We start from the raw sequence: 25,079 nt of genomic DNA, 5'->3' as shown, positions 1-25,079 counted from the left end.
CAGCTATTTAATTATTGGCATGAAAAGACACCCATGATATTCATAAAGCAAATTATAGAACTTTATGTAATATACATCTCCACCTGCTTTTATATTTAGCAAAAGGTCAATCATAGCTAACTTAAGTAGAATTTTTTAAAAATGTTTATTTTATTTTACTTTCTATGTATAAGTGTTTTGTCTGCATGTATGTGTGTATGTGTACTTCCTGTATGCTTGGTGCCAAAGGATCAGCAGGAAGCATTTCCAGCTCCAAACTAAGCATTTTAGTATTTTAGTATGCACACTTTCCAGAAGACTAGATGTGTGGAATTTAACTACTTCTATTCTTGTTTTTTCAATAATGGGTTTATGTAAATTTTATAGTATTTGATTTGTTTTTTTGTTTTATTTATTAGGGAGCTTCATGTACCCAGACGGTAGCTGAAGCTGGCCTTGAATTTCTGATCCTGCTGTGAGTTTGGATTATAGACATGAGGCACCATGGGGACTTCTATATTTGATTTAAAGGTTGTGACACTATTTAAGTCATACTGAAAAGTTTTTAAGTTTACCACATTCAATAACCTAGGACAAAACTAAAAACATAATGAATCACACTGCACCAAAAAGAAGAAAATATACAATATCAGAAACTTTAGAATCATGAACTCCAAGTGGAAAGAATATGGAAGTAGAGGGGTAGTCAAAATTCTTTTGTAAAATAACAAAGGTTGGCTTTTGTAATGAGCAGAGTGTGTGTGTGTGTGTGTGTGTGTGTGTGTGTGTGTGTGTCTGTCCCGAGACAAGGTTTCTCTGTGTAGCCTTGGCTATCCTGGAACTCCCTCTGTAGACCAGGCTGGAGTCTAACTCACAGGTATCTATCTACCTGTCTCTGCCTCCTCCTAAGTGCTGGGATTAAAGGTGTGCTCCATCACCACCCGGCTATGCACTGATCAATTTCTTTTTAATTTTTAATTTATTTTTATTTTTTATGTACATTGTTGTTTTTGCTGTGAGTGTCAGATCCCCTAAAACTGAAGTTACAGACAGTCATGGTGGGCGGGGAACCCCACCATGATTAAAGGCAATGGTGGCACCCACCTTTAATCCTAGCACTTGGTAAACAGAGGCAGGCGGATCTCTGAGAGTTAGAGACCAGTCTGATCTACAGAGCGAGTGCCAGGACAGGTTCCACAGCTACACAGAGAAACCATCTCAAAAAAAAAAAAAAAAAAAAAGATAGTTGTGAGCTGCCATGTGGGTACTGGGAATTGAAACCAGGTCCTCTGCAAGAGCAGCAGTTAGTGCTCATAACCACTGAGCCATCTGCACTGATCAATTTCTATAGTCACATTTCCACCTCCTACCACATAGATTCTTTTTATTTTCTTTAGTAATAGACGGTCTCACTATGTAATCCAGGTTGGCCTCAAACTTTGTGACCCTCTACTTGAGCTTCCAAATACAGAATTTTAGATATGTGCTACAAAAAGCCTAGCTCTAAACAATATTTACATTAACAAAATCCAGGTGCAGGGATTGCACACCTGTTAATTTCAGAACTTAGAAAGTGGAGACAGGAGGATCAAAGACACCTGGGCTACATGAAATCATGTATTAAAACAAAAACAGAATGTCATTTTACTCATAACAAAATTGCCTTAAAAGCAGATAAAATCTGTAGAAGAAAAAGTAGTTGGCAGCTGGGCAGTGGTGGCCCACGTCTTTAAACACAGCACTTGGGAGACAGAAGCAAGAGGATCTCTGTGAGTTCAATGCCAACCTAGTCTACAAAGTAAGTTCCAGGATAGCCAGGATATACAGAGAAACCCTGTCTCAAAAAAACAAACCAAGGGAGGATAGAGAGATGGTGCAGTGGTTAAGAGCACAAGTTGGTCCTCCAGAGGACCCAAGTTCAATTTCCAGCACCCACATGGCAGCTCACAGCTATCTGTAACTCCAGTTCCAGGGGATCTGACATCCTCATGCAGGCAAAACACCAATGCACACGGATTTATATTTAAAAAAAAAAAAAAAAAAAAAAGCAAAAGAAAAGGCAATAGGCAGCTCTGAAAATCTGAGATTTTCTCAACTCTTCATAATCTAGGAAATACAGCAGTAGCTCCTTTTGTAGAAAAGGCGCTTTTTTTTTTTTTAACTATCTTGGGGGGGGTGGGAATAGGCCTGGCTACCTACTCAAGCTGGCCTTGTTAACAAGATATCAAGTTATGTCTGCTTCTCACCCCATGATGCTGGATAACAACCCTGCCCCAACATGGTCCTCTAGAAATTTTTAACTTAAATATCCAAAATAGATTTTTATTTTCTTTTTTACCTTCAACAAGGTAGAAGGTATGTGGGCTTTCAGGACAGAAATATACAAACAGGACAGAGGAGTGGGGAAATGGTTCAATGGTCAAAAACAAGGCCCAGAGTTCAGATTTTAGAACACCCCGAAAATAAATCAGGGTATGGGGGCTACAAAGATAATTCAGTGGATAAAGGCACTCTTCCAGCAGACCAGGGTTCCATTCCCACCACCCACATGGCATCTTACAACCAACCATCTGTAACTGCAGTTCCAGGGGCCAGACACCCCCTACTAAGCCCAGATATGCATGTGGTGCAGATATGCAGACAAAATACACATGCACATAAATTCTTATAAATTCTTTAAATTCTTAAAGTTCAGGTGTGCATGGTGGCTCCATATTAAAATACTAGTGCTTGCCTCAGTAAATAAAATGGAGAGAAACTAAGAAAAGCACCTGATATCATCCTCTGGCCTCCACATACACATCTAGACACACATACATAAACATCCCCCCCCCAAAAAAGAAGCAGAAAAGTAAATAAATGAATTTTTTAATGAGATATGTAAAGGTGCCTTTGTGTACAAGTGCTCTAGCACACTGAGCCATCTCCTCAGCCTACTCTCTGTCTTTTAAACACTACTTCTCACATAGGTCTCTGGGGCACAAAATAAGCAAATGTTCTAGTTTATTATTTCGAGAAATTAAAGAGATGCAAAATTATTCTTCCTAGTTGTCACAACCTCCTAATCATTAAACTATTTAACTCAGAAAGATCATAATGCACAAGGTAGAGATTTAAACAGACATGGCTGTATGAGTCTATAATCCCAGTCCTGAAGAGGTTGAGGCAAGAGATCACCTCAAGTTTAAGGCCTGGATTATACAATGGGCTAAATAGGCTGGAATACAGAAAGAGTCCATCTCAAAAAAAAAAAGATACAGAGACTGCTGAGATGCCTGTAATCTTACCACTTCCAGTGCTAAGGCCTGCTGCCTAGGCTACAAAGTGAAACCTGATCTCAAAAAAACTAAAGCCTAATAAATAAGTAAAATTAATTCACACAATTAATTTTGAGATTTGCATACTCATAACTAAAAAAGCACCTTCTCTTTTATTAACAGGAAGCAGTCTTGAGGTGTCCCTGAAGTAGAAAGTAGAACTTCTGTGGAAGAAAAACTCTTCCCCACCAAAAAATTATTTCTACAGTTGTCTCTTATTAGAGGAACCTACCAGTACCGTCACAAAGACAGATTCTAAGTTGGCCGGGTGTAGCTCAACTGGAAGAGCATTTGCCTAGTAAGCGTGATGCCCTGGGTTCTATCCTCAGCATCCCATAGAAGTGGGCATGGTGGTGCAAGCCTATAATCCCAGCATTTAAGGGACAAAGGGAAGAGGATTGCTGCATTTCAGGCTGCATTTCAGAATATGTGAGACTGTATTCCCAAAAATAAGTAAATAAATGTATATAAGGAAAACATTCAACAAAACAAATGCACATAGTTTACAAAACGAAATACAGACTGAATAAATAATGACTCAGATTTGGGGAAACAAGTAAGACTAGGCAGTAAAAGAGTGAACAGAGTTCTTATTTTCTTCTTCATACTTTTCTAAATTTCTCCATGATGAACATTACTTTTGAATTCGGAAGGTCTCACAAAAAAACAAAAACCAGGAGCAGGGCAATGGTGGTGCATGCCTTTAATCCCAGCACCTGAGGGGAAGAATCAGGGGGAACTACGAGTTAGAGGACAGCCTGGTCTGTCTTTTAGAGGTAACAGTAATCTACAGTGTTCTACAGTGAGTTCAAGGACTGCCAGGACTACACAGAGAAACTCTGTCTCAGGAAACCAGCAAATAAATTAATAAATAAACCAGGACCAGCAAGATTAATCAGTAAATAAAAGTGCTGGCCACCAAGCCTGATGACCTGAGTTTGATCCCCTATAGGTGCTCCATGGCCATCCGCACATGCCCCACCCCCAATACATACATATATGCATGCATGCATGCGCACACACACACACACACACACACACACACACACACACACACACACACACTTTTTGAGGAGAAAAATACACCTTATAGCCTATAAGGGTTCAGTTATTAGGACCCACTATGTTGTCCATTTACAAAAGAGGTGGGAGGTGCTACTAATGTTAATGTCCTGTCATTTTTCTGTTAGAATTTCAATGTTGAAATTTTAATTTCTCCTTAAACTTCCGTTTCTTCGTAAATACGTTTTAAACTTTTTTTTTCAAAACAAGACTTCCCACTAATACTCAATCTTAAATGACTTCTAAATTCTTTATAACAAAACTGCGCGTGGGGTGGGGTGCCCACGAATCACAATTTCGTCCGTCCACCTTCGCTTTGGCTAAAGAAAAGTGAAGGCCGGGTAAACTACACGTCCCACCATGCATTGCTGCCTTATTCAGAGTAGGTCTCTACGGAAACAGAAAAAAAATTCTCCAAGTCCCACCTGTTACTTCGTTTCTAAACACCTCCAGCACTTTCAGCTCGTACGGCAAACACAAAAGCCTCGTGACCTCCAGTTGGCTCCCAGAGCCGGATAAGCAGGGGGTCCCGGGTCTGGGGGGCACGGCTGCCTCGGCGGGGGTAACGCCACCGAGCTCCAGCGCTCCCCTCTCCTTTCCGGGGCTGGATGCACGCACAAGCCTCCTCCTGTCTGCATCCAATCGGGGCTCTCCAAGGCGCACAAGGGAGAAGAACCGGTTACTGGGCAAGCACAACACACGGTGCCGAAACAAGGGCTAGCAGTGTGGGGGCGACAGCGACGGGACCCCCCGACAGACAACCTCGGAACACCGAGGGGTCCAGTCGCAGCCCCCGGGAGCAGCGGCAGCCGCGCGGCCAACCCCTCGCGCCGGCGCCTCGGTCTCCTTAGGGCTCGCCGACGCGACCCTAACCGCCGCCCTCTGCGCGCGCTTTCGTGCCCCTTCAGCCCGGTCGCGGGGCCGAGTGACCTCCCTTCCCCTGCGACGAGCAGCCGGCGAGAAAAACCAACTCCCGCCGGCCTTCCCCTCTGCTCCCTCCTCTTACCGTCTTGGCGGCCTCCGCCCAGGTCCTGCCCTTCTTCCTACGGCCCTTTTCCCTCATGTCGGGTCTTGAATTGACTGGGAGGCTTCCGTGCCCCGGCTCCGGCTGCCTTCCCTTGCCTGCTGCGCCCTGCACTGCTTTTCCCGCGGTGCCGGGAAAGGTGGGAGAAAGGGGAAGTGGGAGCGGAGGAGCAACTCAGCGAAGAAGCGGCCGCGGAGGCGCGCAGTGAGGGGGGGTGTCTACCGGGCTGCCGGTCCTGCTGCTATTGCCACTGCTAACGCCGCTGCCATATTGGGTTCTTACTGTACAGGCAGCCGCTGTGGTCATGTGACCGCTCCCGCGCGGCCGTCACTACTGTACGCAGCCGGCCGCGCGAACGAGCGCGCAGTGCGCGTGCCCCCACGGCCTCCGCGCAGGGAGCCGGCTGTCGGGAGCGCTTCGCCACGCCCCTGCACTTCCGGCCTCCGGCCCGCCTCGGGCGCATGCGCGTGACGAGGGCCGCCCGGAGCCTGTGGGGTGGATGTCTGGCGGCCACACCCACCGCGAAGATCTGCCGGCGGAAACGGAATCCACTCTTTCCGGGAAGGGCTGATTGAGCGGTTGCGGACCGCGTGTGTGCGAGGGGCGGCCCTGGAGACTTAAAGAGGCCGACGCTCTCCCGGGGGAATCTTGCCAAGTACCATTCCAACAAACTTCATGTTTTACTTGATTATGGTACAGGCTCGTGTAGGGAAGGCCGACCCTAAACTCCAGATCCTCTGTGTCCCCATGACTGGTAGTTAGAGGCATGCACCACCGTGCCACTAAGTTCATTTTTACAAAGCTTATCTTTTCAGAGATGCACACAGGCAGTTCTCGTCTATTATTAATCGCAGTTTAATAGATGAGATAGGTTAGATTGGTTTATCAAACTCGTATATGGGATGTGGAGAAACCCAATACCAGGTTGTTAGCTCCCAAGCCTTGCCTCTCAAACTTTTTCAGGCCGTTAGAAACCTCATTTACGTTTTCCCAGGTGATTAGCCTCATCGAGGAAATGTCTTTTACCTCAGGAAACTCGGCCCGTGGCACGGTGCCTGTATGTATCAGGCATTCGTTAAATATTTGTTGAGTGATTCAGCTATGTCTGCTCAAGACCTATTCATCATTCATAATGTCAGTAACACCCTCCTGAAAAATCCAGAACACGGCTTTTTTTTGTTTTGTTTTTTGAGACAGGGTTTCTCTGTATTGTATACTCACGCTGTATGCCAGGGTGGCCTCGAACTCACAGAGATCCACCTGCCTCTGCCACCTGAGTGCTGGAATTAAAGGCATGAGCCACCAATGCCAGGCTCAGAACAGGGCATTTTACCTCAGGGTTTTTGGTGGTGGTGTTTGGTTGGTTGGTTAAGTTTGTTTTTTGTTTTGTTTATTCCCTCCCGAGTTCTGAGATTGAAGGTGTGTGCCCCTGGAGGCGGAGGGTAGTTGTTACAAACAACATACAATGAATATATAGGGGCTAGAAATAAACCTCAATGCAAAAACCCCTGCCTACCATGGATACTAGGTATTGAACATTCGACCTAGCACGAGTCTTGTACCAGTCAGCTATACTCCCAACCATTTTGTTGTTTTTGAAGGGACCAGCTTCCCTTTTGGCAGCCATAACGGCCAAACACCGTGGTTCTATGTACGACCTTGTCCTAGACACTAGACAAGGAACCAATCAGAAGTTAGCTGGTGGCTCTATGCTTTACGACCCTGGGTGTGCTTTATGGACAAGCGCACAGCAATGACGCACAAAGTATAGCAACCACCCTGGGAGGGCCTATGGGCCATAACAACCAGTTGACCAATCAACACAGGGCAAGCCCTCCAAGCCTAGAGGCACACCAATCCTGAGCCTGTGCGTACCCCTAGACACTCCCCTTATGCTGTCCTATAAGATCTCTTGGGAGGCCCTAGGAGCCGTCTTTTGTGAGCCATCCGCCATGGCGGATGGGTGAAAGACCCGAGCTAACAAGGGGTTAGCTCGTTAAATTACAATAAAGCCTCGTGCAGTTTGCAGCAAGCTCTCGAATCTGCCTGGTGATTGGGGTGACCGCAAACGTGGCCTGGGACCCCAGGTACTTGAGTTTTCCGGGGGTCTAACAGTTTTTACTTTGAGACAGAGTCCCACTAAATTATCCAGACTGTTCATGAATTCATTCTGTAGCTTAGGCAGGCTTTGAACTTGCCATCCTCATGGCTCAGCCAGAGTACCCAGGGTTACAGTCCTTCACCAAGAAGGCACAACTCTAGAGGTAACCTATTGTCTAGCATGTAAGAGATTCCCTACATGGGTTTCAGCAGTTCGTAGGTCCTCTTTTTCTATATTGGCAATATTTTCTGTATCAAAAGCTGTATCCTGGTGTGCCCTAGTCATCTTAGCACTGAGGAGATTCAAAGTTTAATGTTACCCATAAGTTCTGCTGTGGAGCAAGTTCCAGGCCATTCTTGTTTGTATCAGACCCTGTCTCAAAACAGCACCAACAATAGCACAGGTGGCTACGGCACATGCCTTTGATCCCAACACTCGGCAGGCAGAGTTAGTCAGATCTCTGTGAGTTCAAGGACAGCCTGGCCTACAGAGTGAGTTCCGGGATACCTAGGGCTGTTTCAAGACAGAGTAACCCTGTCTTTAAAAAAAAATAAATAACAATAAAAAGTGTGTGTGTGTGATAAATGTGAATTCCTCTTTTGCTTTTTGAAAAAGGGTCTCTCTTTGTAGCCCTGGTTATGGTGGAACTTTGTATGTAGACTTAAGACTGACCCAGAACTCAGAGACCACCTGCCTCTCTCTGCCTCCTGAGTGTTGGAATTAAAGGAGTACATCATCACACCCAGCCTACATGTGGATTTTTTTGAGAAAAAGATTGATAACCTTTCCTGGATTTTAAATTTATTTTTATTTATTTACGATAGGGACAGAATCCAGGACTTCAACTTGTAGCCAAGTACTCACTCCACTGAGCTTACATCCTTACCTCTCAGTTCAGAAGGGCTGTATTAACCAGAAAGATTAAGAATGTTAGGTAGTTTGAGAGCCTACCAGCTGCTGATCATTGGATTCTGGCAACTGATATGATATATATATATATATATATATATATATATATATATATATTCAACAATTCCTTTAATAACTCATGGCACTATACATAAGATTCATGGTATATGCCACCTTAGTACAAAGTCTGTGTCTTTAGTCAATTCAAGCCCAACTCAAGCTGAAGCAAGAAGATTGCTGAGAACTTGAGGCCCAAAGCATAGTCTTGACCAATGTGCCATCCCTAACATGCTTGCCTAAAGTCAGGTCATGACCGAGAACAGGCTATATATAGATTGGTCCTGCTCAAAGGCCATGCCTCTAACCTTATGTAGAGCAATAGCATAGCAATGGCATTGTGTGACACATTTCCTGGAGAAACACAGAAACACAACACACTCATCGACTGGCCCCAGAAAGAGCGCCCACAACAGACTTTGATGAACCAATGATTCTTGTATTGGGGTCACTAACAAGAGTGTGGATGAGTAGTTACTTACAAGGAGCAGTGATGACTGACAAAGGCAGCTATATCACCAGAAAGCCCAGCCCAACATGATGGCAGCTCAAAACTGCAGCTATGGAGTGTTCTTCCAGCTCTCTCTCTCTCTTTAGGAGGTTTTCCAGATCAGAATCTTGTTTGTTTTTAGACAGGATTTCTCTGTGTATCCCTGGCTGTTCTGGAACTTATTCATTCAAGTTGTAAGAGCAAGTGAGAAAAGGCCTAAGCTAAGGCCAAGCTTTTATAACTAATAAGTCTGTTATTTGTGATCTGGCAGCCCAAAGAAAAATCTGTCTATGGTCTATAGACCAGGCTGGCCTCAAACTCACAGAAATCTTCCTGCCTCTGCCTCCCAAGTGAGGAATTAAAGGTGTTCGCCACCACCATCCTCCCTGAACAGAATCTTAACCTCAGTAACTGTTAACTGCCATATGTAACATCTTGAGGGACCCTCAAGAATCTTCCAAGTTTTTTGTTCTCTGGGCATGTGACCTTCTGTTACCATCTGAGGCTCTTGAGCCTCCATTTCCTTCCTGGAGCAAATGTTTCAATTTGGAGGGAATAGTGCAATTAGAAGGAAAATGCCTTTCAGCAAGCGGCTATATAGGGAAGAAGTAGATGGTCTGGGCCAGAATTCCCATCTGAGTTATATTACACATGTGGGAACTTGGACATCAATGAATGTGAGCTATTGTATCTAATTATACCTTGTCATCAAAGAGGGCAAAATCCCCACACTTTCCCCTTCTGTGGAAGTTACCACTTCACTACTAAGTACAACAAGATTCAGCTTTGCTCTATGACCAGTGGGAGCATAGACGAAAGGAGAAGACAGATAGTATGTTGAATTACAACCTTGACATAATCCAGAGCCAGATACAATTGGAAGCTGAGGCAGGAGGATTATGAATTCTAGATAGCCTGGGTTACATAACAAGTTGTAGAGTCATTTTCAACTATGTATTAAATACTAGAAACTGGAAGGGAACAGGTACGAGTCTGTATGTTCTTATATTTGCATTGTTTTATCTGTATATTTCATTCCATTCTATTTGTTCTATATGTGAGTATGTGCACACATGCAATGGCACACGTATGGAGGTCAGAGGACATCTTTTAGGAGTTAATTTTGTCCTTTCATCCAGTGGGTCCCAGAGATCAAACTCAGGTTACCTTAGCAACAAGTATCTTCACTTGCTGAGCCATCTCACTGGCCAACAGCTGCATTGTTTGTTTGTTTGTTTGTTTGTTTTTGTGGTTGCTGTTGTTTTTGGTTCTTCAGACATGGTCTCACACTACCACAGATGGATTTTTTAATTGACTGTCTATATATAAAAATGACCTAAGCATGGGAGCACGGAGAGAAAATTAGCAGTATGACTTCAACTGGACTAGACCGCAGGTGGCTAGATGCTGTGGGCCTGGAGGAAACAGGAAGGAAGGCCGAGACTGGAGGCCAGCCAGAAGTGTCTGGGAACAGTCCAGCTGTGTGACTCTTTAGTTAGCATAGGCTTTGTCCAGCCAGATGTCCTCAGCATCTCCTTGGGGGTTTTTCCCCTTGAAGAATTTGACTACTCATTCTGAAGTTGTCTTAAATGTTTTTCATAATCACACATATTCCTCAGAGGCCAAATACATTTTTCAAATTTATTTATTTTTGTTATTTTGGGGACTGAATGGAGGGCCTTGCCCCTACTAGGTAAGTGCTCTATACTGAAATAAATCTCTGCCCCTCAAATCATTATTTTTTATTTTTCCTCAAAGAGGGGGTAAGACAGGATTTTTCTGTGTAGCTTTTGAGCCTGTTCTAAAATTTGCCCTGGGTTCAGTCCTCAGCTCAGAAGAAAAAAAAAGACAAAACTGACTTATTCATTGAATATTCATTTTTATGTCAGGCATGGTGATTGATTCATGCTTATAACCCTAGTACTCAGTGAGGCAGGGTCAGGAGGATTGCTATGAGTTCCATGCCAGTCTGTCCTACACAGTGAGTTTCCCAACAGTGTGGACTATATAACTAGACCTGTCTGCAAACAAATAAAACCACAAAAATGTATTTTTAGTAAGCCATGGTGATGCATGCCTCAAGTCCTAGTGACTCAGGAGGATGACTTGAGCCCAGGATTTCAAGGCCCTGTCTCAAGAAATAAAACAAAACCAATGGTGGCACACAACTTTAATTTTCAACACTAAGAAGGTTTCAGGAAATTAAAAGTTCAAAAATCAGAAAGAAAGGGAAGGAGAGAGGGTGGGAGAGAGGGAAGGAGGAAAAAAAGAAAAGGCATGGACTAGAGAGATGGTTAGGTAGTTAAGAGTACTTGCTGTTCTTTCAGAAGACCTGAGTTCAATTCCCAATACCCAGATCAGGCGGTTCACAATTGCACAATGTTAACTCCAGCTCCAGATGATACAGTGCTCTCTTCTGGTCTTCAGGGGTATCTGCATTTATGTGTGTATAACCACACAGAGACACATGATCTCTCTCGATGTAGCTCTGGCTGTCCTGGGACTTACTATTTAGAGTAGGCTAACCTCAAGCTCACAGATATCTGCCTGCCTCTGCCTCTTGGGTTCTGGCATTAGAGGTGTGCACCACCACACTGTTAAAACCATTTTTTTTTTGTTTTGTTTTGTTTGTTTTTTCGAGACAGGGTTTCTCTGTGTAGCTTTGGAGCCTGTCCTGGCACTCGCTCTGGAGACCAGGCTGGCCTCCAACTCACAGAGATCTGCCTGCCTCTGCCTCCCAAGTGCTGGGGCTAAAGGCATGCACCACCACCGCCCGGCTTAAAATAATTTTTTAAAAGATTTTATTTATTTACTATGTATACAACATTCTGCTTCCATGTATATCTGCACACCAGAAGAGGACACCAAATCTCATAACAGATGGTTGAGAGCCACCATGTGGTTGCTGGGAATTGAGGACCTCTGGAAGAGCAGTCAGTGCTCTTAACCTCTGAGCCATCTCTCCAGCCCTTAAAATAATTTTAAAAAAGAAAAAAGAAGCCAAGCAATGGTGACCCACGCCTTTAATTCTAGCACTCTGGGGGTAGAGGCAGGCAGATCTCTATGAGTTTAAGGACATCCTGATCTATCAAGTGACTTCCAGGACAGCCAGGGCTACACAATGAAACCCTGTATCGAGAAACCAAGTAAAATAGAGAGAGGGAGGGAGGCGTGGGGTGTGTGTGTGGAGGTGCTTACTAGTTATTTTGTAAAAAACTATGATTTAAATGTTAAGAATTCAGAAACATTCCAGATGCACAAGACCCTGTAGACATGAAGAATTATTTGAATGAACTTGGGGAGAAATTAATAGAAAAGGAAATAAGAGAACTGGTGTTGGAGAACCACATGCTTGGTGCTGGATGTAGCAGGGTTGGGAGGTGAAAGCCAGCCTCAGCCACATACCAAGTATGCATGAGGCCACCCTGGGCCACGTGAGACCCTTCCTCAAAAAAATAACAAAGGCTGGAGACATATCTATACATTAAGAGCACTGACTGCTTTTCAAGAAGACCCAGGTTCAATTCCCAGCACCCACATGGCAACCAACAACTATCTGCAACTCCAGTTCTAGGGGTTCTGATGCCCTGTACAAGCCTCTCTGGACATCTGCATGCATGTGGAACACACACACACACACAAAAAAAAAAAAAACAAAAAAAAAACAAAAAAAACAAAAAAAAACTCAGAATTTGACATTAGGTTTAGGCAGAAGAAGGAGAAGGCAGAGAACTAGGGTTATAAAGAGCAATCCAGCTAGACTCTATCCTTGAGAACATTGCAGCGGTTCTTAACCTGTGGGTCAAGATCAGTTTGGCAAACCTCCAAAAATATTTACATTATGATTCATAACAGTCTCACAATTACAGTTATGATATAGCAATGAAAACAATTTTATGGTTGGGGGTCACCACAGCATGAGGAACTGTATTAAAGGGTTGCAGCATTAGGAAGGTAAGAACCACTGGGGTAGAGGGAAGGGAACTTACAAAGGCCCTGCAGCAGAACAGAGAGTCCCTATGTCCATGGAACAGAAAGAAACTTTTAGAAAAGAGTCAGGGTGGGTGGGAGGGAACTAGGAAAAGTTGAGAAAGAGGGGCAACCTGAGGAAGTGGAGAAGATGGGTTCTGCAGAGAACAGAGAATGTATGTCACAGTTGTCTTAGGGAATAGGAGAAAACATACTGGGAGAGCATAACACGGTTGCTTGGCAGCACAGAGAGCCATCCTGAATTGTGTGGTCATGAATTTAAACTAGAATTGGCTGGCGTAGTAGATGTCATCCCAAGGGTAAATAAAATGAATGGAAGTTTTGGATGTGAATAACAAAAAATTAACTATCATAAGAGACAGCATATAGTAGAATAAGAAAATTAAGTCAATTTGTTTACTTTTGCTACAGTTGGTAACCTAGAGGAGATATAAATAATATACCATGTGGGACTGGAGGGATGGCTCAACAAGTACAAGTGCTTGCCACCAAGACAGTTGATCTGACTTCCATCCTAGAATCCATGTGATGGGAGGAGAAAACTGACTCCTGTAAATTGTTCTCTGGTCACATGCATGCTGTGGCATGTGTGCATGTACACACACACACACACACACACACACACACACACACACACACTTAATAAAACATTAAAAATCATACACACACAAAAATCCCTTAGTAATATACCATGTCTTCTAATCTTTGATTTAAGATTACAGGATTTTGAGGGTTCTTTTGTTGCTGTTGCTCGTTTGTTTGCTTTTGGGGGGCATAGAGTCTCACTATAGAGCTCCAGTTGTCCTTGAACTCTCTGTTTAGACCGGGGAGTTCCATTGGTTGGCCTTAAACTCACAGAGATTCACCTGCCTCTGCCTCCCAAGTACTGGAATTAAAGGTGTGTGCCACCATACCTGACTTAAAGGCCTTTCTTCCTTTCTTCTTCTTTTTTTCAATTGTATTTTACTTTGTTTTCATTGTTGCTGCCTGGTTTCTTTGTTTTAGATAGAGTCTCATATAATCCAGGATAGCCTTGAGCTCAATTTGTAGCAAAGGATGACCTTGAATTTCTTTCTGATGTTACTGCCTCCACCTCCTGAGTGTTGGGATTACAGCCATGTACCACTATGCCGTGTTATGCAATGCTAGGGATCAAACCTAGGCTTTTTGCATGCTAGCCAAGCATTCTGCCAGCCAAGCCGTCCTAGCCCCTTAAGGTTTTCTTTTAAAGTGAATTTATTGCATTTGGATAGTTTTAACTTGAGTGTCTTTGCTCACCTAATGCAAAATGCTATGAGTTTTGTTCCTGTGGTCTGATAAACTGGAAGTAAAGCTATTCAGTCTCCGGTAGAACCACTTCCTTGTATTCCAAATACAGGAACTTGGCTCATCTTCATGTATCCACAAAACTTCCTTTTTTCCCTTTTGAGACAGTTTCGTCATGTAGATCAGGATGGCTTAGAATGGGCTATGTAGCCCAGGATAGCTTCTAATTCCTCACTTTCCTGCCTTCATCTCCTGAAAGTTGGGACTACAGGAATTAGCCCTTTGTCTTTGTGTGTGCATGCAGGTAGGTATTTGTGCATGCGTGCGTGTGTGCGTGTGTGTGCGCGCGCGCGCGTCTGTGTGTGTGTGTGTGTGTGTGTGTGTGTGTGTGTGTGTGTGTGTTCCTGTGGAGATCACAGGTCATTCCTCAAGTGCCATCCACATTGTTTTTTTTTTTTTTTTTTATGGAGATCCTCATTGCCCTGAAGCTTTCTGATTAGACCAGGCTGGTTGGCCAGAAAGCCCTAAGGATAAGCTATCTCAGCCTCCTGAGCACTAGGATTAGAAACAAAGGCCACTCAAGAGGCAGAGGCAGGCAGATCTCTGTGAGTTCGAGGCTAGCCTGGTCTACAGAGAGAGTTCCAGGACAGGCTCCAAAGCCACAGAGAAACCCTGTCTCAAAAAACCAAGAAGAGACGAGAAGAGAAGAGAAGAGAAGAGAAGAGAAGAGAAGAGAAGAGAAGAGAAGAAAGAAAGAAAGAAAGAAAGAAAGAAAGAAAGAAAGAAAGAAAGACAGACAGACAGACAGGCCACCTCACCTGGTTTGTTTATGTGAGTGATGAGAATAGAACTCACATTTTTATGCTGTACAACAGGCTCTTGACCGACTGACCATGATATCTGCCTAGTCCTTCAGGCCTCCTTTTTATTTATTTGTTTGTTTATTGAGACAGGTTTTTTCTGTGTAGCCCTGCTTTGCACTGGAACTCACACTGTAGATCAGGCTGGCCTCGAACTCACAGAAATCCACCAGCCTTGAGTGCTGGGATTAAAGGCATGAAGGCATGTGCTGTTATCATGACTGGCCTCTCTTTTATCATTTTGAGTGTTCAGAAAATGTTCTCTGGTAACCTTCCAAAATATTCTGAAATGTCAGTTCACAACATTTGGTACCAGGGAACAAGCCTAGACCCTAGGACAGCTCATCTATTGTGCAATAATGGAGGAATTCACCCTGATACTTCCTGTCATTTCATCTCATTGATCTCTTCAGAAAAATCTTTCTCTAAGCTTTAGAAGTCCCAATAGCAGGAAAGCATTGATTTAGAGCAAACTGAAGTGGGTGTGAGCAGAACAGCACAAACTTGGCCTTAAGACAGGTTTTAAGGGCTCAGGCATTATGCTGGCCTGCCCTGTACCTGGCAGAATGCACTCAGGCAAGCACCCTGGTTAGCCCAGGGTTCCATGGTTGTAAAGTCTGCTCGCAGGTGCAAAGGACCCCTTTAAAAGAAAGACCCCCGTCCACTTATGCTGTCTTTCCCGCTCTCTTTCCGGCTGTTCCCCTGGGCCAGACAGGACTTTTCCTGTCTCCCTCTTCTGTCTTCTATCTCTGTGTCTCTTTACTTCGTTTCTCCCTCCACCCCCTTTCTAATAAGACTTCTCACTAAGCTCTGTCTGCCTGGCATGTTTGTCTGTCCGTCCCTGTACATCCACATTCCTCTCCCCCTCTCCGCCCCCCCCCCCCAACCTCTCCTGCCATGGAATCCGCCAAGGTTCCCCTCGCGCTTTATCATAACACAACACATATCCTCACCATCACGAGGTTCCTTCTGAGCTACCTTCCCCATTTAGGTCTCTGGGCAGACCTGGTCTTAGGACAGTCTAAAAACGGGGGGGGGGGGGGCGGTGCAGACTGTGATCTGTTGCATGCTGACCTGACTTGTCTGCTTGGAGGCGGGACCTGCCACTTGTAACTCCAGCTCCAGGGGATCTGACACCTCTGGTCTCCGCGGACACCTGCGCTTACATGTACACAGGCACATTCGCATATGTTATGCCCAGATTGAGGGGTCCCCCCAAAATAGAGTCCACACTTGTATGCAAAAGCATAGAGCCTTTATTCAAGCTCTTGGACTCTCCATCTGTCCAAGGCAGCGGTTGAAAGCAGAGAGTGCCCAGCCTGGGTGGAGGTGGGGTTTTTATCATAGCAGAGGTTGGGGGTGAGGGGATTTTTAGGATTCAAGACTCTTGATTGGCTGACCTTTGTCTAGGGGTGTCTTGGCGAAAGGGGAATGGGTGTGTGCTGGACTCAAGAACATCTGGGGGAGCCGGGCGGTGGTGGCCCATGCCTTTAATCCCAGCACTCGGGAGGCAGAGGCAGGTGGATCTCTGTGAGTTCGAGACCAGCCTGGTCTACAAGAGCTAGTTCCAGGACAGTCTCCAAAGTCACAGAGAAACCCTGTCTCAAAAAACAAACAAACAAAAAAAAACATCTGGGGGTCTTATCTAATCTAATGGTTAGGATGTTTGGAATCTCCACTTAGATGCTGTCCTTCCCTGGGTGGTGTCAGCTTATGGCTTTTTCTGGAACCCACCAGTAAACTGAAACTCGGGCCTACTTTTTAGCTGGTTTTTATTAAGCCTGCCATGGCAGCAGTGCCCAAGCTGTTCTGGGCCCCACAACATACATACCCAGCCAGGGGCCAGAGAACAATGACAAGCCTAAGCAATATGGGGGTGGGAAGATCTAGACTTGAATCTAAGCACAGACCATCAGCTGTGAGACCTTGCTCTCACACAGTTGAGAGGTAGAACAGAACAAGATCAGACCCAAAGTCAGAGGTTCTGATAGTCCCACCCTAGCACTCTACACTGTGCTGACACCCCTACCCCAGCCCAGGTGTGGGATGTCTCCTGGAGTTATATCCTCCCCAGTCTTCACTCCAAATAGTGGGTTTTTTTTTTTTTTTTTTTTTTTTTTTTTTTGAGACGAGGTCTTAATAGGTAGCCTACATTCATCTCAGACTCAAAGTAATCCTCCTGTCTCAGACTTGAGTCCACATGTTTCTAAGCTGCAGGAAAAGAGGTTCTGAGGTTGTAGCAAATGCTTCAGGTCCCAATCACATCTGCTTAGCACCCAAGTTCTGGAAAGTGTAAATGCTCTGTCTGAAAGAGTTCCCTGTTTACCAGAGAATGCTTGACTCATTCACAGGGCAGACCAGAAAAGCCGAGGTGTTAATGTCCCCAGCAGCAACCATCAAGCAATAAACACCCAGAACTGCTGTGGACATACATATTTCAGTTGCTTATAACTGGCAACAAACCTAACCCAAATCGACTGTCTTTTGACAACAGTTGTCTTTGTTGGGCATAATATTTCTCACCTGTAACCCCGGCAACTTGGGAAGTTGGAGTTAGGATGATCAATTCAAAGTCATCTTGATTCCTAGTGGTTGGGTGTGTCCCTGTGTATGTGCGTTTAATATCATATCCCACCTTTACACTCTCTAACTTCTTAAACATCATACTCCTGCTTCCTCTTCACCCTCTTTCACCCCCACCCAGAGTAATGAAGGTTTTCAGAAGCTCCTCTGAATATTTCCTTTGTAAAGCAAATTGAGTGGGAGTGGACTCAAGATCCACTCTCTCTCTCTCTTTCTCTCTTCTCTCTCTCTCTCCTCTCTCCCTTGGAGATGTAGGGCTAGTTAGTATCCAGGGCCTCCAGTTGCTGAGAGAAGTGAACCATGAGAGCTTTGAGTGAGAGGGCACTGGACACTGAGAACCATAATCAATTTATCCCAATCGGTCTTCTTCCCTGCTTCCTCTTTCATTTTTCCATCCCTAGCTGGAACAAAATGCAATCAACATATGTACTTAATTTGACAAGAAGAAAGGGCCATGAACAAATGTAAATTGTCACAACAGTGGCAGCTAACAGCCTGGATGTCAGTGGTAACAAAGAGGAGAGAGCAGCCTGCTTTGCACATCAAAGAGAACTGTCACTGTTCCCCAGCTGAGGATGCTCAGGAGGTATGGAACAGGGTATCAGAAATAGGAATCATTGCTTCCAGGGTGAGCAAAACATCCAGAACTCCCGTGGAGAGAGGGGGTTTGCCATGAGTAGCAAGATAAATAATAGAAGCAGATTAATGTTTTTTCTTTCTTTCTTTCTTTCTTTATTTCTTTCTAGAGATGACATTGAAATTCCTGCACCAGCCAAGAGAATTTAAGGCCAATTTTAACTCACTTTGCTGCCAGATCTCTGAGGCCTGGAGTGGGAACACCAACTACCTCCTGCTGAGCATCTTCTCAAGCCAAGGCCACTTCACTCTCTGTGCATTGTCCTTTCTCAATGATGCATTTTCCCTCTGACTCCCTAGATAGCTTTTTTTGTCATTGTTGTTGTTGTTTGGTTTTCAAGACAGGGTTTCTCTGTGTAACAGCTCTGGCTTTCCTGGAATTCGCTTTATAGACCTGGTCTTGAACTCACAGAGATCCGCCCGCCTCTGCCTCCCAAGTGCTGGAACTAAAGGTGTGCGCCACCACTTCTCAGCCCTGGATAGCCTTCTTGTGTGTGTGTGGTCTATGTGTATGCAGATGTGGATGTGCACCATGGGGGCTAGAGGTGGATGCTGGGTGCCTCGTTCCATTACCCTCCACCTTTTCTGTTTGAGATCCAGTCTCACTGAACCTGGAGTTGACTGATGGTCTAGGAATGGCCAGGAAGTCCCTTGGGGGCCTCCTTTCTCCAGTCCCAGCTAAGATTACAGGTGCACATAGCCATGCCTGGTTTTTAATGTGGATGTTGGGACTCAAACTCTGGTTCTCATGCTTGCCCAAGCACCTTACCTCCTGAAGCACCTCCCAGCTCTAGATAGCTTTCTTACACCTTCTTTCTTTCTTTGGGGGAAGGGGATGTTGGGTTGGTTGTTTTTCCTTTTTTCATATTTATTTTTATTAATTTTTAATCACGTTTATGGGTGTGTCTCTCTCTGTGAGTAGGTGAGTGGCAGGAAGACTGGGAATACAGAAGAAAATCCCCTGGAGTTGGAATTGTAAGTTGTAAGCCACTTGATGTGGGTGTTGGAAATCAAAGGTACATCCTTTGCAGGAACAGTCCCTCCAGCCCCACACTGATTGGTTTTCTTGAGATGGGGTCTCACTATACAGCCCTGGCTCACCTGGAACTTGCTGTGTAGATAAATTTTACCTTGAACTTGCAGTGACCCTGTTTCTGTCTTCCTAAACCTGGGATTACAGGTGTGGGCCTGCTGAGGTTAATCATTTCAATTCAGGTAACCATTGAACCACACTGTAAGAAAAATATCCAGGAATAAAATAAGCACACATTAGACTTTTTTGTTTTTGGTTTTTTGTTTGTTTGTTTGTTTTTTGTTTTTCTGAGACAGGGTTTCTCTGTGGTTTTGAAGGCTGTCCTGAAACTCGCTCTGTAGACCAGGCTGATCTCGAACTCACAGAGATCCACCTGCTTCTGACTCCTGAGTGCTGGGACTAAAGGCATGCACCACCACCGCCCAGCAAAAGTAACAAATCTTTAAAATATAATAATAATAATAATAATAATAATAATAATAAACATCAGTTTAGACTACTATTATGGCTCAACAGATAAAGGCACTTGCTAGCAAGCTGGCAGACCTGAGTTCAATCCCCAGGACCCACATGTTGGGAGAGAACCAACTTCTTCAAATTATCTTCTGACCTACACACACACACACACACACACACACACACACACACAGTAAAATTAAAAACAAATAAATAAAGCATCAGTTGTATTGGCTGTCCAGAGCTTCCTCCTCTACTACCATCATCTTTTTCATTTGTTTGTTTGTATGTTTATTTCCAGTTTTGAGGATCAAACCCAGAGTCTTGTACATGCTAAGCACATGCTACAACTGAGCCTCACTCAGTAGTAATTTCAGCCATTATCTTTTTTTTATTTGTATTTTATGTACATGGGTGTTTTACCATATGTATGAGGATATTAGAACGCCTGGAACATGAGTTACAGACAGTAGTGAGCTGCCATGCAGGTGCTGGGAATTGAATCCAGGTCCTCTGGAAGAGCAGCAGTCAGTGCCCTTAACCACTGAGCCATCTCTCCAGCCCCCAGCCATCATATTCTTCTGAGAATACTTTTATCCCTCCTATTCCCATAACCACCCATTCACATGGTTACAACAGTGTGACTATTGGAGGTCTTGTCCACATGTTGTGTCCCTGCCTATTGGACCCAAACCCTTCAGTCAATCCTAGTCTCACCAAGACTGAGATTCTGTCTCTCTGGAGCCTGTGGCAGGACCACACCAGTAAGAAGCTGCTGGCAGATACATTTTCTACCATTTTCATGTAGGGAGCTATTGTGGTCCTTGATACACCTGGGCTGGAGAAGTAGCATTCCAAGGAGGAAAAATATGGGCTTTGTCCCTGTGTGGACAGGTAATTTCCCCAACTCCCTTCCTGGGAGGAGAAGTACTCAAACTTTTATGTGTTGAGTGTGTTAGGTCTCAAAGCCAGGACAAATGGCTAAAAGAAGTGTCCATTAACATATCAAAGTGGACTCTGGCGGCTAAGTTCTCCCAGTATCCCTCAGTCCCTACATGTTACAGGGCCCTCCTGGCTGGCATACCCCATCCCCTCCTCACACTCCTCTGGCTCCTATATAACTCAGCCATTTTGGCAATGCCAGTCTCTTGGCCCAGGCACCCCTCTTGGTCTGTGGTTCCTCTCCCCTCCCTCCTCTCTTCACATGTCCTGGCTCAGAGTCATGGTTCTCTGGACTCTCCAGATGTCTCTCTGGCTGTATTTTCCTTTATTTCCTTCTCCTCCACTGTACCTAGGAGCAGTCATGTCCTTCCTTTTTATTTCTTATTTTTCTTATAATTTCTTATTCAAGACAGGGTTTGGAAGCTGTGGCTTTGGAAGCTGTCCTGGAATTAGCGCTTGTAGATCAGGCTGGTCTCAAACTCACAGAGATCCACCTGCCTCCCAAATGCTGGGATTAAAGGTGTGTGCCACCACCGCCAGGCCCTTTTTATTTCTTTTTTTCACTCAAAATGTCCAGTGCAACCCCTGGCAGATGTCTCCAGCCTCAGGGTGACACTCAACTTGAAGCCCGGGAGCTTGAAGGCTGAAAGCCCAGGGGTATGAAATTCCCTTGAGAAAACCTCAGTGCCCAAATTGGTCACGAATGTTCCTGCCTTGTGAGCCAAGGCCATGAGGTTTTGGGTCACTACTTCTCATTCCCACCAAGATAGACTCCAGAGGGACTTAGGTCTTTTATATTTGTTTTGTGAGCTGTAAGTGGAACACTTACAGTGGAACCTCAGGCATGGTGTGTGTGTGTGTGTGTGTGTGTGTGTGTGTGTGTGTGTGTGTGTGTGTGTTCTCTCAGTGAGCTCCACCAAGTTCAGAAACTGGTTATGTATTGGAAGTCAGCACTCCCCATATGTCAGATTCAGGCATGTGCTTGCTTTCTTTTTTTAATATTTTATTTTATTTTTATTTCATGTGCATTCATGTTTTACCTGCATGTATGTCTGTGTGAAGGTGTTGGATCCTCTGGAACTGTAGTTACAGGCAGTTATGAACTGCCATGTGGGAGCTGGGAATTCAACCCAGGTCCTCAGGAAGAGCAGCCAGTGCTCTTAACCTCTGAGCCATTTATCCAGCCCCCAGGCATGTGCTTTCTATAAATTTATATCTGTTCAAACCCTGACAGCTATCTGAGTATTCCCTACCAGTTCTGAGGTGAGCCAGTAACTGGTGGAGGCTGCAATCCTAGAACATGGACAGCTGCTCCCACTACTGTGCAGATAAATTCATATTCTCTCTCTCTCCTTCATCTTTGTGTGTGGTGGGATGATATGTGCATGCATGTAGAAGCCAAAATTGTCTTCCTAAATCACTCTCTGTTTTCTTCTTTCTTTTTGTTCTTTCCTTTTTCTTTTTGAGGATGAATCTCAGGCTAGTGAAATGGCTCACTGAGAGAAGATGCTTGCCAACAAGACTGAGGACAGGAGTTCAATCCCTGAGCCTCACATGGTAGAAGGAAAGAACTCACACAGCTATCCTCTGATCTCCAAATGCAGGCCTTCACATCCAGTAAAATAGATAAATAAACTAAGAGGTAGATGACACATAAATGTGCAATTTAAAAGAGAGACAGAGATTCTCACTAAGCCTGGAACACACATATTCAATTAGACTAACTAGGAAGTCTCAGGGACCCCCTTGTCTCCCCTTCCCTAGTATTGGGATCACAGGCTTTCTCTGACATATCTAGCTTTTTATGTGGTCCTATGAACCGAAATTCAAGTTCTCATGACCTTACTGACTAAAGCCATCTCTGTCAACTCAAACAGTCTATATTTGAATCTTATTTTGTGTGTGGGTGTGCATAGACATAGACCTTGCCATAGACAGCATAGATGTGGAGGTCAGAGGACAACTCACAAACATCAGTTCTGTCCCCACACTATGTGCGGGGGGGCCTTGGGGATACAAGCAGGCTGTCAGCTTTGGCAGCAGGCACCATTACCCACTGAGCTATCTTGCCAGCCCTAGTCTGTTATCTTTTTCTTTCCTTCCTGCCAGGGATGGAACTGAGTGCCTTGAACATGCTACACAAGCACTCTGACAGCCAAACTAATCCACCAGCCACGACAGATACCCTTTCATTGAGTAGTTATTTCTTCTCTGATGCTCTGACTGATGCAGGTGACCTCCAGATACTTTTAAGCCCTTGTTGAAAAAGCTATAGAGAAAGTGAAAATGAAAAAGTGAACACAAGAAGGAAGAGACAAAGGGAAGAGAAGCAGTCAATCAACTCCGCAAGGATACTCATTCCTTTATTGTCAACTGTATTAATCTCAACAGGGCTGGGGCCTGCAGGCTGCTGGCAGCACCAAACTAGGGTGCATTTCCACTTAACAGAAAGGCCTCCATCCTAAGCCAAGGGGACAGAGGTTAATTTATATATATAATATGTATTTATATATTTATATATTACATATGTCCCAAATAGTCATCTGTATAGGGTGACAAGAATGGGCCACTGTGTAACTTTAATTAAAGACCATAGCAACAGACATGGAAATTTGGTCCTAATTAAGGCCCATACTTTGTCAATCAAATGTCTGATACATCAAAAGAAAAGAGAGAGATTGAGAGAGAGAGAGGGAAAGAGAGAGAGCGAGAGAGACTGAGATCCAGCCACCTCTGGTGGCTCTGTCCCTAGTGTATCTTACATTGAGTGTAGTGCCCCCTGCACAGGTAAACACACACACACACACACACACACACACACACACACACACACACACACAATACCACAGGCAGGGGCTCCTCCTCTGACCACACCTTGGGCCTAGCCCTCAGGCTGGGGTGCTCAAGTGGGATATATTGTGCTATAAAACTGTGAGGGACAAGTGACCCGAACAACGTGGAGTTGATGCGTCCAAGTGATAATGGGGTGGCACATGCAGTTTCATCTACAAGTGACTAAATGGTGAGGGGGAGGTCCCTCAATGCCCAGGTCACACACAACTCCTGTTCTACATACAGCCAAACCTCTGATCTGAACCCCGAGTGTCAAATAATCACAGGGCTCTGATGGAAAACTAAGGTTTCCTTGAAGGACAGACAAACCTAGAGGCTCAAAGGTCCCGTCCAATAGAACAGCAGAAAACACAGTAGTGGAGTTGAAGCAAGTGACCCTTGGAGGAAAACTCGAATGGTACAGAAGGGCTTATTTCCCCGAGACAAGAACGGCCCACTGCCCTTCACCACACACAAAACTTCTGGCAGATCTATCAGCTTCGTGTCTTACGTAAATTACAGACCTGCTCAGAAGCCAGGGAACCAACATAAGGGCACCTGAAACCCTAACTTCCTATTGGCTTGCATCATTGAAATTACCCCTTACCACCCACCAAAATACACATCTTGAAAATAAATCAACTTATTTGGCAGTATTAAGTATTAATATTAAGAGTATTAATACTTAAGTAATATTAATAGCATAAAGAGAATTTCTTAAATTTTTCAAATAAAAACTAAGTAGTAAGCTGTTAAATGTTGACAGCAGAAATTACAATTCTTTTTTTTTTTTCTTTTGGTTTTTCGAGACAGGGTTTCTCTGTGGCTTTGGAGACTGTCCTGGAACTCCCTCTGTAGACCAGGCTGGCCTCAAACTCACGGAGACCCGCCCACCTCTGCCTCCCGAGTGCTGGGACTAAAGGCGTGCACCACCAACACCCGGCCTAGAAATTACAATTCTTAATTCAAGAAATTGTGTACTCATTGACATCCTTTGAGTAGCTCCAAGGCTTGAAAAAGATTAGACATAGGGCTAGGGATGGTGACACACGCCTCTAATCCCAGCACTCTGGAGGCAGAGGCAGGAAAATGGCTGCAAGTTTCATGCCAGCCTGGTCTACACTGTGAGTTCCAGATTAGCCAGGGTTACATAGAGAGACCCTGTCTCAAAATGAAACAAAGCAAAACAAAACAACAGAAATAGAGGATTGTGGATGTTCCCTAGAGACATATCAGGAAAGCAATTAGGAAAGGAATCCAAGTTTGTTGTAGGATAAATAGAATTGGATGATTTTAACTTAAATTTAAAATTTATTATCTATCTATTATTTATTTTGCTACAGAGTCAAGAAAGATCTTGAACTTCTAATCTTCCTACCTCTATCTCCCAGGTGCTGGGATTAAAGGTGAGTGTGTATCACCATGCTGTTTAAAGCCAAATGTAAGAAAATTATTTAACTCTTTAGTTAAGTGTATGTCTGTGTCTGTAGGTGGGAATGTGCTTGTGTGTGTAGGTCACTGCAGAGGCCAGAAGAGGGTTCC

At 44.4% G+C, this 25,079-nt stretch overlaps 1 protein-coding gene across 3 annotated transcripts in view; it reads right to left on the bottom strand.

Annotated features, from left to right (window-relative positions):
• The window catches only part of Asxl2 (ASXL transcriptional regulator 2), a 72,429-nt gene extending 66,679 nt beyond the window's left edge, over nt 1–5,750 (bottom strand). For all 3 annotated transcript variants that reach the window (XM_027424535.2, XM_027424534.2, XM_027424536.2), the window contains exon 1: nt 5,365–5,750. In XM_027424535.2, the coding sequence (XP_027280336.1) occupies nt 5,365–5,421 (57 nt within the window). In that variant the 5' untranslated portion in view covers nt 5,422–5,750. The remainder of the gene's footprint in view (nt 1–5,364) is intronic.
• Between the last annotated feature and the right edge of the window lie 19,329 nt (nt 5,751–25,079).

Source organism: Cricetulus griseus, chromosome 7 (genome assembly GCF_003668045.3).
Source record: "Cricetulus griseus strain 17A/GY chromosome 7, alternate assembly CriGri-PICRH-1.0, whole genome shotgun sequence".
Classification (NCBI taxonomy): domain Eukaryota; kingdom Metazoa; phylum Chordata; class Mammalia; order Rodentia; family Cricetidae; genus Cricetulus; species Cricetulus griseus.
Note: the sequence above shows the minus strand (reverse complement) of the source record. Positions and strands in the feature narration are given on the sequence as shown.